This window comes from Hydra viridissima, unplaced genomic scaffold, assembly GCF_058129835.1.
Source record: "Hydra viridissima isolate aposymbiotic clone 2 unplaced genomic scaffold, HvirCarnegie_v1 scaffold_4, whole genome shotgun sequence".
NCBI lineage: Eukaryota > Metazoa > Cnidaria > Hydrozoa > Anthoathecata > Hydridae > Hydra > Hydra viridissima.
Window position 1 is genome coordinate 5,339,663 of NW_028324303.1, and position 15,324 is coordinate 5,354,986.

The 15,324-nt window shown below is 36.9% G+C and overlaps 1 protein-coding gene across 1 annotated transcript; it reads left to right on the forward strand.

The window, feature by feature from the left end:
• The first annotated feature begins 10,909 nt into the window (after nt 1-10,909).
• On the forward strand, nt 10,910-11,947 carry LOC149889520 (uncharacterized). The gene has a single exon (XM_090085136.1). It carries the CDS (start codon nt 10,910-10,912, stop codon nt 11,945-11,947), a length of 1,038 nt encoding a protein of 345 aa, XP_089941262.1.
• The last annotated feature ends 3,377 nt before the right edge of the window (nt 11,948-15,324 follow it).

The following is a 15,324-nucleotide window of genomic DNA, read 5'->3' on the forward strand; positions in this document are numbered from 1 at the left end:
AACTGTACTTATGCTATAGTTGATATTTTGTTTAAAAGTTAAACAAAATGCCACATATTTAGTACCGTTGGAAAGATTTTTTGATGAATTTTTTGATGCAATTAAAAAATATATTTTATAAGTAACCTACGAGATAGGATAGACGCTAGAAAGTAGCAAATATTTACTACAAAACCTGTCCGCGCACAAAGATTAGCGCTCGTTTTCGGCTAAATTTTGCCTCAGAATATCCGTTGAGCTTTGAGCCATACAATTACATCGTGACAAAGTCTTTTAAATTAACATAGAGCTCGAAAATTAAATAAAAACCATCTTTAAACATTGTTTTTCATGTATTTTATGAACTTTTTTATGAACTCTTTTTTGTTTTTTATAGAACTTTATTCTATAAAAAACAAAGTTTTATCAATAATAAAACTTTGTTTTTTATAGAACAAAAACAAAAGTGATAACGCTTGTCACGTACTTTTTGTGCACAGTTTTCAGTCGTGTTCACTAAAAAGTAATAAAAATTTATAAATAAATTATGGTTCGGTTGCGCCAAAGATAAATGTAATAAAAATGAGTCTCGGTTGTATTTTACTCGTTTGTTTCCTCAATATTCTCGGCTGTAGTTTTCGGTAAATTTATTATATAAATTATCTTACGCGTCATTCGCAACAGAACTGTTTTTTAAAAATTGCTTATATATACAAAAGAAATTATTGACGCCAAATACAGTTTGCATAAATTATAAAGTTCTCGGTAGCGAAGCTTACCGCGGTATGCATAAGTTATTAACGAAACAACCGATCGAATTTAACTAAAGCTTTCGGCTTATTTTTTAGAAAAAAAACTGGTTTCCCGCCTTAGTACACTTGAGTGGCTAGAGTGCTTTCGAGCATACCGAGCAGAGGGAGTAACGCACCGATAAATCCTCCTTCAATTTTAGAGTTGTGCATGAGTTGTTTTTTGCCGAGTTTAACAGTGTCACCGGTTCCGTTGCTGTATGCTTTTCTTATTTTGTTCAATTGTGAGTTTGTGACTGCGATAATGTGGTTTCCGTCTAAATCTTGATGAGTGAGTTTTATGCTGACGTCTGTTTTATCTTGAATGGCTTTTTAAATTTTGTCAGCTTGCCCTTGTGAAATGTTTAATCTGATTTTTTGATAATTGCTCATTTTTATAGCAAAGGAAAAATTTTTTTCGTATTTTTTTACCGATTGAAAGCGTTTCCTAAGAAAAGGTCGGATAGAGTTGAGGTTACTGTTTGTCTGATGTGATATCTGATGATGATGTCTTCTCCTCTAAAATCGATCAAGTTTTCATTTTGATCCACAATTTGCGTTTCCATTCTTGAAACTTTGCTTACAACGTTGGGAAGGTATACCAAGTGAAAAGGTTTTTCAACAATTTTATAGCCTGGTTCAACCTGTGGATAAAAAGAGTAAATGTTTCGGATTACAGCCGTATCTTCAATTCTCACAATATTTTCAGACTCGTAAGTGTCGATCTCATTTGTCACTTTATTAGGATTTGAAGGATCTTCTGTTTTCTCCACGTAGGTGTATTCATTTTTGTCGAATCCAAGGAGCGGCCCTAAGCTGTTATTTACGTTAAAAAATCTACCCAATATTTTGTCGTTGGTCCAGGCTTTCCAAACGTTAATTCAGGTTTTAATGTAGACTCGTTTGCTGTAATAGTGACTCCGTATACTCTGTACAAACTTCCTGTTTGTTTTTGCATTTCAGTTTGAAGGTATTCGTTGATCTGATTGATATCATAAGCTCCTTCTTTAATGTAAATGGTATAACTGTTTGTTCCAGCGTTCGGACTGTACGTGAAAACGTTATTTTTAGAGGTGATGTTTGGGTAACTGCGATAGGTCTCGAGCCCAACAAGCGCCATTTTGTACTGTTTGTTTAAATCCAGCTCGATAAATCTTTCAAAGTATTCTTTGATGGAGCTGTTTGATACTGTGGGTATATCTTTTTTCAAATTTGTAGTTAAATAAAATCCCAACATGTTTTTTATACATTTGGAAAATAAAAATCGTCAAATCCGCTTCGGTATTTTCCATGGTCCTTTTTAGAGGATAAATCAATGACAGCAAATCCGTGGGGTTGAGACCAGCAATATCTGCAAAACTGTTTAAACTCTTCTTTTTTCATGTCGCTTGAAAGGTGTTCTTGATAAATGTGATCGACGTTTTTTTGGTCTTGTGGAAAGAGGCAAATAAAGTTGGCATTTTCTCGGATGGTTTGTCTGGGGAGCATGAAATAATTTTGAGCGAGGTAAAAGCAGTCAACGTTGGAGTGTCTTCCTCGGATGTAATATTTTTCGCATTTGATTTGTTTAGTCAGTTGCATATCGTCAAAGATCATCGAATTGTTTTTGGTTGAAACGAGATCTTCAGGCTCGGGCACGTCACAAGCAGTTTCGAAAAATTGACACTCCATGTCTGTAAATAAATCTACTTTCTAAACAAAAGATTGTTTTTATGTTTGGAATTAAACTTGATGATGGAGTTGCCTTGTGAATTTCTTTTGAACCGATCCGTGGGTTCTAACAAATCTGATCCCATGAAAAAGAAATTTAATTTTCTCCTTAATAAAACGGAGTATAATAGTTATAAAGAAATATATCCAACTCTTCCAACGGCTCCGACAGATGATGGACACGTTTACCGCTTTCAAAAAATAAGCGAAATCAAAAAAGAGATGGATAACGAAAGGAAAAAGAGAGTTCATCCTAGAAAAAAGTATCCTAGAAAAAAGTAAAGTTTTTAGAATCATATCCAATGTGGGCAATTCGATGCAAGCATTATGCATCGCTCTGGGTGCGACTGAAATTGGTTATTTGTCAACCTTGATTGCCAGTCTAGCAGCGATTGCGTGTGAAAGCGTGGCTGCTGGAATGGGTTTTTTATCCATTGTTGGATGTCAAGTAAACAAAAAGATGGCATTAAAAGCGGAAAAGCATGAAAAGTTAAAAGTGTTAGCAGAGTCGAAATTGAACACCATCAGCGAGCATATTTCTAAAGCGCTCATGGACGGTAAAATTAGCGATTCAGAGTTTCAATTGATTTTTGGCGAGCTTCAAAAATTTAAAGCCTTGACGGAGGAGATACGACAAAAACTAAAAATGGAATAGAAGAATTGGCTAAAGAGTCGCTGATTCAAAAAGGTCGAGAAGACGCCATTCAAGCGTTTAACAATATATTCAAAAAAATAAATTTCTAGCGTATTTTAAAAACCATCTCTTTTTTTAAAATACAAGACCCGAATAAAAGGGATGAAGTTTTGAAAGAAATTAATGATAGAAGAAAAAGAATTTATCAGAACAGCATCAATGACACTATTTCAGATGCCAATTTTAGACTGATTTGAGCAAGCTGTACAAGCCGCTCATTGAAAGCAATGAAAAGATGTACAAGCCGCTCATCGAAAGCAATGAAAAGCTGATAAAAAGAATAGAAGCTAAAAACGAAAATTTAGAGTCAACGAAAATTGGTGAATCGCTTAAAGAGCCTATGCCTATGAGTGATATGTCAATTCACTATTTAAGCAAGCAAAGTAAAAGAAATAATCGTAAAAGAAATTATAAAAACAAGTTTGAATTGAGTAGAAACGACGGTAAATATTCCATTGGAAAAATGGGTGTTTTGTTTGATGAAATTGTCATGATTGTTGGAGGTGAAAAGTATGAAGGAACAAAAGGTCTTTGGGAGCTAATTGACGTGACGGAAGAGGATGTGGCTAATTACTCAAAAATCTTATCAGAGAGTGGAGCTGTAAAAGCAGATGGAAGATCGAACAAACCCAAAGCTGCAGAGGTTGAAAAATATAATCAAATCATCATTGATATTGAAAACGATCTTAAATCCCTTAAAAACAAAAGTTCAGGAGTCACCATTCTTCCCAGCGATACGAATGCGCTCGTGCAAAGGCTTGAATTGAGTGTAGCTGCTTGTCGTGCGGGGAAAACAGGATTGAGAAATGAGGTCGTGAGCATTTGCGACGAATTGTTGAGACAAAAAGTGATTAACAAAGACCAATATAAATCGATGATGAAGACCATCGATGCAAAATAATTTTTTTTTGCTTATTAAAAAATGATCATTTACAGTAACAGATATGTTAAGAAACACGTTGTTGGAGGAAGTGGAATAATCGATACGTTAAGAAATTTTTTAAAAAGAGCTGCCGCGTCGAGCGCCTCAAACGCAGCGTCTACTTTGGCAAGCAAAATTGCAAAATGCGAGCTGGGAAGAGAAGCGATTACAGCTGCAAAATCTGCTGGAAAAGAGCTGGCTTCTCCGGCTATTGTTACTGCTAAAGACGTGGCTATTGATAAAGGTATAAAGGCCATAGAGAAGGTATATGCCAAAACTTGAACTCCGAAAGATCTAACTCAAAAGAGCAAAGTTCTTACTCAGAAGAGCAAAGACATAATTTCAACAATGGTGACACCAGCAGCTCCAGCACACAGCAGTGACTATTCCTCTCTTGGAGGTTCGATACGTACAAAAAAGTTGTCCAAGAAAAACGCCATCAGAATCCAAGACCTTGTAAAAATGGGAAATGAAATGATAGTCATCTGAAAAATTTAAGAGCTTAAAAATTTTTTTCCTTTTATATAGAAAAATGGCAAATTCCGAAGTTTTAAATATTACAGAATAAATAATTGTTGATGAAGAAATTGAGAGATTTGAATTTCACGAATACGAGCCAGTCAGTACCAATTTAAATACCGCTGGTGAAATAAGAATCAGCATTGAGCAGCAACACTTGTTCACGCTTCCCTCTGAGGCGCCTTTTAGTCGAAGGAAGGCTAACAAAAGCGGACGGGACTTCCTATGCGGATTCGGTTGTGGTTGCTCTTGCAAACAACGGCTTCATGCACCTGTGCAGTCACATTTCTTATCAATTGTTGAATCAAGAAATAGAAACCATATAAAGTCCGAGTCAAGCCACCACCATGCTTGGTTTTCTTAAATATCGGGTAGAGTATCAAGTATCGGAAGGAATGAATCAGATGTGGCAAAGAGACACCACCGCTAATGCTGATCTTGCCGCCAACGGTGGATTTAGTCAAAGGCAAGATTTCATAATTAAGCAGCCTGCTGTTAAAGGAACATTTTCATTCTGCATTCCGTTGAAGCACATTTTTGGATTTTGTGAAGATTACGAAAAAGTTCTTTACGGATTTAAGCACACGATTACTCTTGTGAGAAAGAGCGACGCTGATGCGATTTTAAGAGCGCCGAAACAGCCGCAGGAAAAGTGGACTTGAGCAAATTGTCCTTGTTTATGCCTCATGTCACTCCCACTTTTATGGCAAACAGCAATCTTTCCAAATTTATTGAATCCAAAGTGGACGTGCCGTTGTCGTTTAAATCCAGACAGTGCGACACCATTGCCATGTCTGTCTCTAATACATTCAATTGGAGATTGAGCGCCAGATCTGCCAGTGAAAGACCGAGGTACATTATTGTTGGATTTCAGACCAATAAAGACGGAAGTCAAGATTTAAACGCTTCCGTATTCAATCACCGCGATTTGAAAAACATGTACGTCACTTTAAACAACGAAAGGTACCCTGCCGTCGATTACGACTTGTCCTTTACAAACAACAAATTTTCGAGGGCTAACAGAGATGCGTGCAAGTTTGACAACAAGATTTTTGGAATCAGCGAAAATATCGCTCAGCAGAATTTGACGGCGTTGAATTACAGACACATTTGTCCCCTTTTTGTTTTTGACGTGAGCAAGCAGGCCGAGAGGTTAAAATCCACATTGCTACTGGACAAGAAATTCTTCGCACTGTGTCCTTCCCGTCTAGTTACGAAGTTGTTCTTGAATCGACAGATAAAAGAGAAAGCTTTAAAACATGGGAAGAATGAGGGATCCAATTGGAAAGTTTCCAAAATTTTAAAAATAGATATTAACATGATCGATTACACCCCTTTCATCGGTTCGTCATATATCAAGCTGTCTGATGACTTGAAAAACAAAAAAGCCATTATCAATATGGAAAACGAAGACAACCAATGCTCTAAATGGTCTGTCACCAGAGCACTAAATCTAAAAAATAGAGACAACGAAAGTATTGACGAAGACTTGATTCTAAAATCGGAAGAGTTGAAATAGGAGGGAATGGAATTTCCTGTTAAGATTAATAAAATCGACAAGTTTGAAAATAACAAAGAAGAAATTAGCATCAACGTCTTTGGGTATGAAAACAAAAAACCTTACCCTTTACTTCAAAAACATCAAGTTGACTGTTATAAGCACATATCTGTCCGAATCGAACTTCCTGAAGAAGGAACAACCATTCAGTTTAAAAACTACAACAGGTCAATGAGGGTTCCGTTTGTGGTGTATGCAGACTTTGAATGTTTCATCAAAACTGTTAACACATGCAATCCAAGCTCAAATTAATCTTACACCAAACAGTACCAAAAGCACATTCCAAGCTCTTTCTGCTATTACATCAAAGGTCTAAAAGGCTATAAAGGAAAACCTGTCACGCACACAGCGGAAAGTGATGATGACGACGTTGCTCAAAAATTTGTAAACAGTCTCGAAAAAGACCTTACAGAGATTTCCAAAAAGATTGGTTTTAAAAAAAAGATGGTTATGACTAATGAGGATAAAAAGAATTTTGAAGATGCAACACAATGTCACATTTGCGGTAAAAAACTCGAAGATGACAAAGTGCGTGATCACTTTCATTTGACTGGAGACTATCGAGGAGATGCTCACAAAAAATGCAACTTGAATTAAAAAATTCCAAAATTCATACCCATCATTTTACACAATTTGTCCGATTATGACAGCCATTTATTCATCAAGAAATTAACTGGTGGAAAACTAAAATGCATTCCCAACAACGAAGAAAAATTCATCAGCTTTTCAAAAAATATCAAAGAAAGAGAATTTATTGATAAAGAAGGTGAACTGCAGGAAGTTTGGAGAGAATTATGGTTTATTGACAGCTTCAGATTCATGGGAAGTTCATTAAAAGATTTGGCTGACAACCTTGCTAGAGATTTGTGCGCTGAATGTAAATCATTAGATCTAAAGACATGCAAGGAAAATTGTCAAGATAAAAAGGAGGTGAATGTAAATGCAAAACAAATTTTAAAGATTGTGCTTATAGAAGATCTAAAAAAGGAGATGAAATGTGTAAGAATCTGAATTCAATGTATAGTGGAACAAAACGAGATTTGTTACTAGGAAAAGGTGTTTACCCCTACGATTGGGTGGACTCGATTGAAAAGTTTTCTGAAACAAAATTTCCTCCAATAGAGGAGTTTTATTCCAAACTCAACGACAAAGGTATAGAAGTTGAAGAATATGCACACGCTAAAAAAGTTTGGAATGAATTTGGATGTATAACGTTTAAAGACTATCATAAGCTGTACAACGTTTCAGACGTGTTGATACTAGCAGATGTTTGTGAAAACTTCAGAGACGTGTGCATGAAAAATTACGGTCAAGATCCTGCTTGGTATTACACCTCTCTAGGACTAGCCATAGACGCTTGCTATAAAATGACTAAAGTCGAATTAGAGCTTCTAAGCAATCCTGATATGCGACTCATGGTTCAAAAAGGAATACACGGTGGAATCAGCATGATTTCAAACCGATATGGAACTTCTAACAACAAATACATGGGCGACTCTTATGATCCTAACAAAAAGTCAACCATCATCCAGTACTTGGACGCTAAAAATTTATACGGATGGGCGATGAGCAGATCTTTTCCCGTTGGAGGTTTTAGATGGATGACTGAAGACGAACTCTTCAATTGGAAATCCATGCCATGCATTCTTGAAGTCGATTAGATTACCCCAATCATCTTCACGACGATCATAACGATTACCCTTTAGCTCCTGACAAAATGCTCATTGGGAAAGTAGAAAAACTTGTTCCAAATTTAAATCCTAAAAAGGAATACGTTGTCTATCACAAAAACCTAAAACTATATAAACGAATGGGATTGGTCATTACAAAAATTCATCGTGGCTTCACATTTAAAGAAGAACCTTGGATGAAACAATACATCGATCGCAACACCATTTTAAGAGCAGATGCTAAAAACGATTTTGAAAAGGAGTTCTTCAAACTCATGAGCAAAACTTTAATGTTTGAACACCATTACGACTACATCAAACGAAAATAAAACAACCGCGCAAAACTTCTCATGACCGATACGGACTCGCTCATTTACGAAATCGAAACAGAAGATTTTTATGAAGACATTGCTGGTGACTTTGAAAGCAGATACGACACGAGCCATTTCGATAAAAAACACCCTGCCATTCATAGCGTTGGGTTCAAAGTTGGCGCTAACAAAAAGGTTATCGGAATGTTCAAAGACAAAAGCAATGGAAAACAAATTCAAGAATTTGCCGGGCTTCGACCTAAGCTTTACTCTTACAAGATCCTTAAAAAAAAAGAATACAAAAAATGCAAAGGCGTCAAGAAAAATGTAGTCGATAAAAAAATAGATCACCAAGATTATAAAGACTGTTTAATGAATAAAAAAAAAAAGTTTGCAAAAATGAACATTATCCGATTCCATCTTCAAGATATTTGCACTGAAGAAATCAACAAAGTAGCACTCAGCGCCAACGATGATAAAAGAATCATTTTGGAAGATGGTATAAGCATGTTAGCTATTGGTCATTAGAAAAACAGATTTAATTCGATCGATAAACCTTGTTTTAACTTGATCGATTATGATAAGTTTTTCGGTCCGGAAAACAAAGATCCACAATAAATTTTAAAGAAGAAAATAAATTTATATCATTGCGGAAAGAAAATTTTATTACAGTAAGAAAATATTACAACAAGAAATATTGCGGGAAGAAACATTTTATTATATCATTTCGGAAAGAAAATTTTATTACATCATCACGGTAAGAAAACAAATATTACGACAAGAAAATTTTATTATATCGATAAGAAAACGCACGTCAAAGTCTGTCATCGTTCCGAAACCAGCTCTTCCTCAAAAACTAGCTCTTCCTCCAAAGCCGTCATCACAATATATGCTTGACACCCCTGTTCCAGATTCGTCTCCTGTGATGACTCCTGGAGTTTTTTCAAGGTTTACGATGTCTGTGACAAATGCAGTCGTCAACAGTTTCAACAGCTTACTTGAGCTTGTCGATCCTTACGTTCCAGAGGCGGTGAAAAGAATAGTGAGCAATGTGGGGAACGAAGTGAAAAAAAAAGTTGACTCCCTCAAATCAACGGTCCTCAAATCAATTGTGCGCAATGCAGTTTACAAACCCATCATTCATTTTCAATTGACAAATCACGCACTGAAATATGTTGCAAAACAATTTTCGCATCAAGTCAGAGGAAACCAAAAGGATGCTTCTGCCTTTTTAGATTTGGCGAAAGACGTAGCGATAAAGATTCTTCAAGAGAATAAAAACAAAAAAGCGATCCTCGTTTTGACAATCGATATGGAGAGCGTCAGCCTTACAACTGGAGAGGAGGTGCATCGAATCGTTCCTTTTTTGTCAAAAGCTGGGATTATTTTGGAGTCGACGGACTTGGGAGAATTTTATGAAAAAGCAAAAGAGGAGATCCTGGAAAACATGGAAAAATACAACGAAATGGGCTCGAATTGCACAGTGTCTGCCATCTTGAAAATGGACATCAATTTAATTGACTACAAGCCCATCGGTGGTCGGTCGTATATCCCTCTCGACGATTTTTTGTCGAGCAAAAAAGCAATCATCAACATGGTGAACGAAGACAATGAATGCTTCAAGTAGAGCGTCACCAGGGCGTTGAACATGAAAGAAAAACACGGAGAAAGAATTGACAAAGACTTGATTGAACAATCAAAAAATTTTAACTGGGAAGGAATTGAATTTCCTGTCAAACTCGATCAAATCAAAAAATTTGAAAAAAACAATCCAAACATCAGCGTCAACGTTTTTGGTTACGAAAAAGAATCCATTCACCCTTTGCGAATATCGAAATGCTTGAACAGAAAGCATGAAATAGATTTGCTGATTGTTTCAGACGAAAAAACGAATCATTATTGCCTGATCAAAAATCTGAGTCGACTCATTTCTTCCCAAGCATCCAACAGAAACGGGAGAAAATATTTTTGCAGAAATTGCTTGCAGGGGATGAAAAGCGAGGAGGATCTTTCAAAACATTCGACCTATTGCAGAGAGCATGACTCGATCCGAATGGATCTTCCTCCAGAAAATTCGTTCATTAAATTTGAACACCACAAAATGTCAATGAGGGTTCCATTCATCGTTTACGCGGATTTTGAAAGCTTTGTCAAACCGATAGATTCATGCGAACAAAATCCAGACCAGTCTTACACCAACAAGTTTCAAAGACACGTTCCGAGCTCCTTTGCCTTTCACATCAAATGTTTTGACGAAACCGTTTATGACAGCGATCTATCCATTTCCGAATCGTCAAACGAGAACCAAGACGTGGCTCAATTTTTTGTCGAAAGTTTGGAAAAAGAAATAAAAGAAATTTTCGGAAAAAACTTGAAAAAAAATATGGTCTTCACAAAGGAGGATGAAAATAATTTCAAATCCGCGACGGTTTGTCACATTTGTGAAGAAAAAATTCTCGATGCAGAAAAGGTGCGCGATTACTGTCATTTTACTGGAAAATATCGGGGAGCGGCACACAACGAATGCAATTTAAAATAAAAAGTCCAAAAATTCATTCCTGTCGTTTTTCACAATCTGTCAGGTTACGACAGCCATTTGTTTATCAAAAAATTGGGTGGAGAAATAACCTGCATCCCATGCAACGAGGAAAAATACATCAGCTTCTCGAAAAAAATCAAAGTGGGAGAGTACACTGGGAAAGACGGAAAACCAAAAGAAAAAAAAATTGAATTGAGGTTCATCGACAGTTTTAGATTCATGGCCTTCAGTTTGGATACTTTGTCGAAAATTTTAAAGCCGAAAGAGTTCAAAAACCTCTCAAAACATTTTGAAGGAGAAAAATTCGATTTGCTTCGAAAAAAAGGCGTTTACCCTTACGGTTGGGTGGATGGATTCGAAAAATTTCAAGAAACGCAATTGCCTCCAAAAGAAGCGTTTTTCTCAGAACTCAACCACAATGAAATAAGCGACGAAGATTACGCGCATGCGCAAAAGGTTTGGGACACGTTTCAATGCAAAACGTTCAGAGATTATCACGATTTGTACAACGTGTCGGACGTTTTGATTCTGACGGACGTCTTTGAAAATTTCAGGGACGTTTGCATGAAACATTACAAGCTCGACCCAGCCTGGTATTACACGTCTCCCGGGTTGGCTTGGGACGCTTGTTTAAAACTGACAAAAATAATACTGGAATTGTTGAGCGACCCAGACATGCTTCGAATGATCCAAAAAGGAACACGTGGAGGGATCAGCATGATCTCCAACCGGCATGGAAAATCAAACAACAAATATATGGGCGACTCATACGATCCAAGCCAACCATCAAAATTCGTTCAATACCAGGACGCCAACAATTTGTATGGTTGGGCCATGCGCAAACCTCTTCCCGTTGGAGGATTCGAATGGATGACAGAAGACGAACTTTCCTATTGGAGAAAGGTTCCATGCATTTTGGAGGTTGATTTGGATTATCCGGAAAGCCTTCACGATGAACACAACGATTATCCGTTGGCCCCCGAGAGAATGAAAATTGGAAAAGTGGATAAACTCGTTCCAAATTTAAACGACAAAAAAAATTATGTCCTTCACTGTGAAAACCTGAAATTGTACGAGCGATTGGGAATGAAAATTTCAAAGGTGCACAGAGGAATAAAATTTGAGCAACGGGATTGGATGAAACCATACATTGACCTCAACACAGAATTGAGAACAAAAGCAACCAGCGAATTTGAGAAGGAATTTTTCAAACTGATGAACAATTCGGTGTTTGGAAAAACAATGAAGAACATTTAAAAAAGAGTGGACGTGAGACTGGTGACAGAAAAAGAAAAGGCAATAAAATTATCGGCCAAACCAAATTACGACCGGCACACGATTTTCGACGAAAATTTGATTGCCATTCACATGAAAAGGACAAAAATTTTTTACAACAAACCAATTTATTTGGGGATGTCCATTTTGGATTTGAGCAAAACCTTAATGTTCGAGTTCCATTATGATTTCATCAAAAAAAAAAATCCTGGTGACGCAAAGCTTCTGATGACAGACACTGACTCTCTGGTTTATGAAATCAAAACGGACGATTTTTACAAAGACATTGCCGACGATATCGAAAAAAAATTCGACACGAGCGATTTCAGCAAAAGCCATCCAGCCATTCAAAACGTTGGGTTCAAAGTGGGTTTAAACAAAAAGGTCATTGGGATGTTCAAAGACGAAACAGGAGGAAAACAGATTGAAGAGTTTGTCGGTCTCAGGTCGAAATTGTACTCTTACAAAATACATCAAGAAAAACAAGAAAAAAAATGCAAAAAATGCAAAGGGGTGAAAACATATGTCGTCGATAAATACATCACACACGACGATTACAAAAAATGTCTCGAAACCAAAAAAGAAAATATTAACAAAATGAATGTCATCCGATCCCATTTGCATGACGTTTACACGGAGGAAATCAACAAAACATCTTTCAGCTCCGACGATGACAAAAGAATCATTTTGGAAGATGGAATTCACACGTTGGCTTATGGTCATTACAAATTAAAAGAAAAGGAACAAAAGGTAAGTGACAAAAATGATGAGGCAAAATAAAAAAATGAACAAATTAAAAAAATGATCAATGTGGAAGGAGTTATTTTGCCGAACGAGGCTTTGACCAATTTTCAATTGATGGAAGCAGCAAAAAAATTAAAAATAAAAAACTTTCGAGGGGTTTTTGTCAGAGACACATTGCCAAAAAAACCGAGAAAAAAAGAATGCGGGATTATCAACACGGGGTATTCGAGCACCGGAGGGTTTCATTGGGTGTGTTGGTTCAAAGACGGAGACGAAAAGTTCAGCTTTGACTCTTACGCTCAACCTCCTCTCGTTGAATTGGTTCAATATCTGAAAAGCCCTGTCTTTTACAACAGCGAAAGGGTTCAATTTGGAAACACGTCTTATTGCGGTCACTTGTGTCTTTACGTCTTGAAAAAATGTGAAGAGGGAAACAGCTTTCAAGACGTTGTCAACACACTTTGGTGATCGCTGACGAATTTAAAAAAATTTTGCCCTTTTAAAAAATGATTGACAAATTCAACATAAACGAGTTCAGCGCTTATTTAGAAAATCTTACAGCACACTCAACAAGCAACGCTTATATCAAAACGGATGGATCCAGCACCATCACTTCAGACATTGATTTTAACTCTCAAAAAATCATCAACCTGGCAGAACCAACCAACTCGCACGACGCCGCTACAAAAAATTACGTGGACACGCATTCGACAGGAGGAACTTCAGTTGGCACAGCGGACTTGGATTTGAATTCGCATAAACTGATCAATGTGCTCGACCCTTCAAACGCGCAAGACGCCGCGACAAAAAGTTACGCAGACGTTTTGTTGCAAAAATCCAACTTTTTAGGGCTTATTCCCAATTCAGGATTTTCGTCCTTGGGATTAAAATCGCAAACAATAGCATCAGCCGCCACGACAACAGTTTTCACTTACTCGGACGGACCTGGAGTTCTGAGAAGGTTGTGGTTGGCTCTCAGTGGAACTTTTCCTGGAAATGTTTTCATTCGAATATTTACAGATGGTGAGATTAACGTTGGAAATTATTCAGAAACCACAGAAGGAATAGGAGTGGACAACACTGGACTTGCTTGTGACTTGCTTTTTTCACCCATCGGCGGACCTTTTTACGCCAATTCTTTGCAAGGATGCAACGTTTTGAGCAACACTTCGTTGGGAGGATATTTTACTCTTGACATGCCGTTCAGGACAAACATCAGCATCCAATTGGTCAACAAAAATACCTCCACAATCACTTACTGGATTCAACCGTTCATTTCCACTCTTGCCTCCATTCCTCCCTCCATCTCTCCTTTCAAACTTTACTGCAAAACCTTCAGATATTTAAATACCACTTACGGAAACGAATATGTTTTGCTTGACACAAATGGAAAAGGAAATGGAGTTTTTCTAAAATACATCAGGATGCACATCATCGGTGCTTCTGGAAGCTGGTGGGAATCGAGAGTCAGAATGTACGACGGCAATTTGCCTCCTGGAAACGGAACCGTTCTCAGTCCTTGGACACCATACAACACCAACAATTACACCACTTTTTCTGGATATGACGGTAACAGCAAATGCATCTTTTCCTCGTCTGGATTGGAAGATTTTTATTTGTCTTCTTGGAACGGATCAAACGTATCCTCATTCAACAACACATCGACTGGACTGCTGTTACAATCCAACTCCACCATCGGATCCACCACCACCATCTCCTTTTACAGAAATTTTGCAAATGCAGACTCCATACCCAGCGTCGCAGCCGGAAGAAGGCTCGTCGTCACTCTCAACTCCGGAGACGCTCAAGTCGGTCAATCCGGAAGCTTTAATCTTCTTCTCGGACAAGCATATTATTACGCATAACTTTGCGCAAGATTCAAACACCTTTGCAAAAATTAAATTTTTTTTTCATGATGCTTTATCACGTCATGAAAAAACGTTTTCCAGACACCCCAAAATCATCAAAACATTTTATCACCCCTCAATTATCAAAAAAATACAAAACGGAGATCAAAACATTTTCACACCCCTCAATTATCGAAAAAATACAAAACGGAGATCAAAAATGGGTTTGTCCCAGAACTCTCCTTTTCTAGTAGTGACCATTAAGAAACATAAAACGAAAAAGAAGGAAGATGACATCATGGCTTAGGAAAAAAGACAAATTATTGGATCTATTGCAATATTATGCGATAAATAGTAAAATTAAAAACAAACATTAAACTATTATCAGCGTCAAAAAATACTTTGTACCATTAAAAATGCATTTTTTAAAAAAAAGTTTTTTAAAAGATTTGAAGTTATGAACAAATTATGATAACTTTTCCATAAACTCTCTCACGATGTTCATCTGTTTTTTAGTGATAGGGATTTTATGATTTTTACAGATTTTTTTTCCTAATTCCCACGCTCGAGATGGTTCCAAAGATAAATGAAGTGTCTTGGTCATTTCTTTCAAACTAAAAAATAAAAATTCCATACAAAATTGTCGTTTCTGATTTGATAACGTGAAATATCCTACCATAAAAAGTTTTTGATTGCATCTTTTTCCAACGACGTTCGAATTCAGTTGCTGCATACCGTAATCACTGATTTTTGTTACAAAAAGTTTTT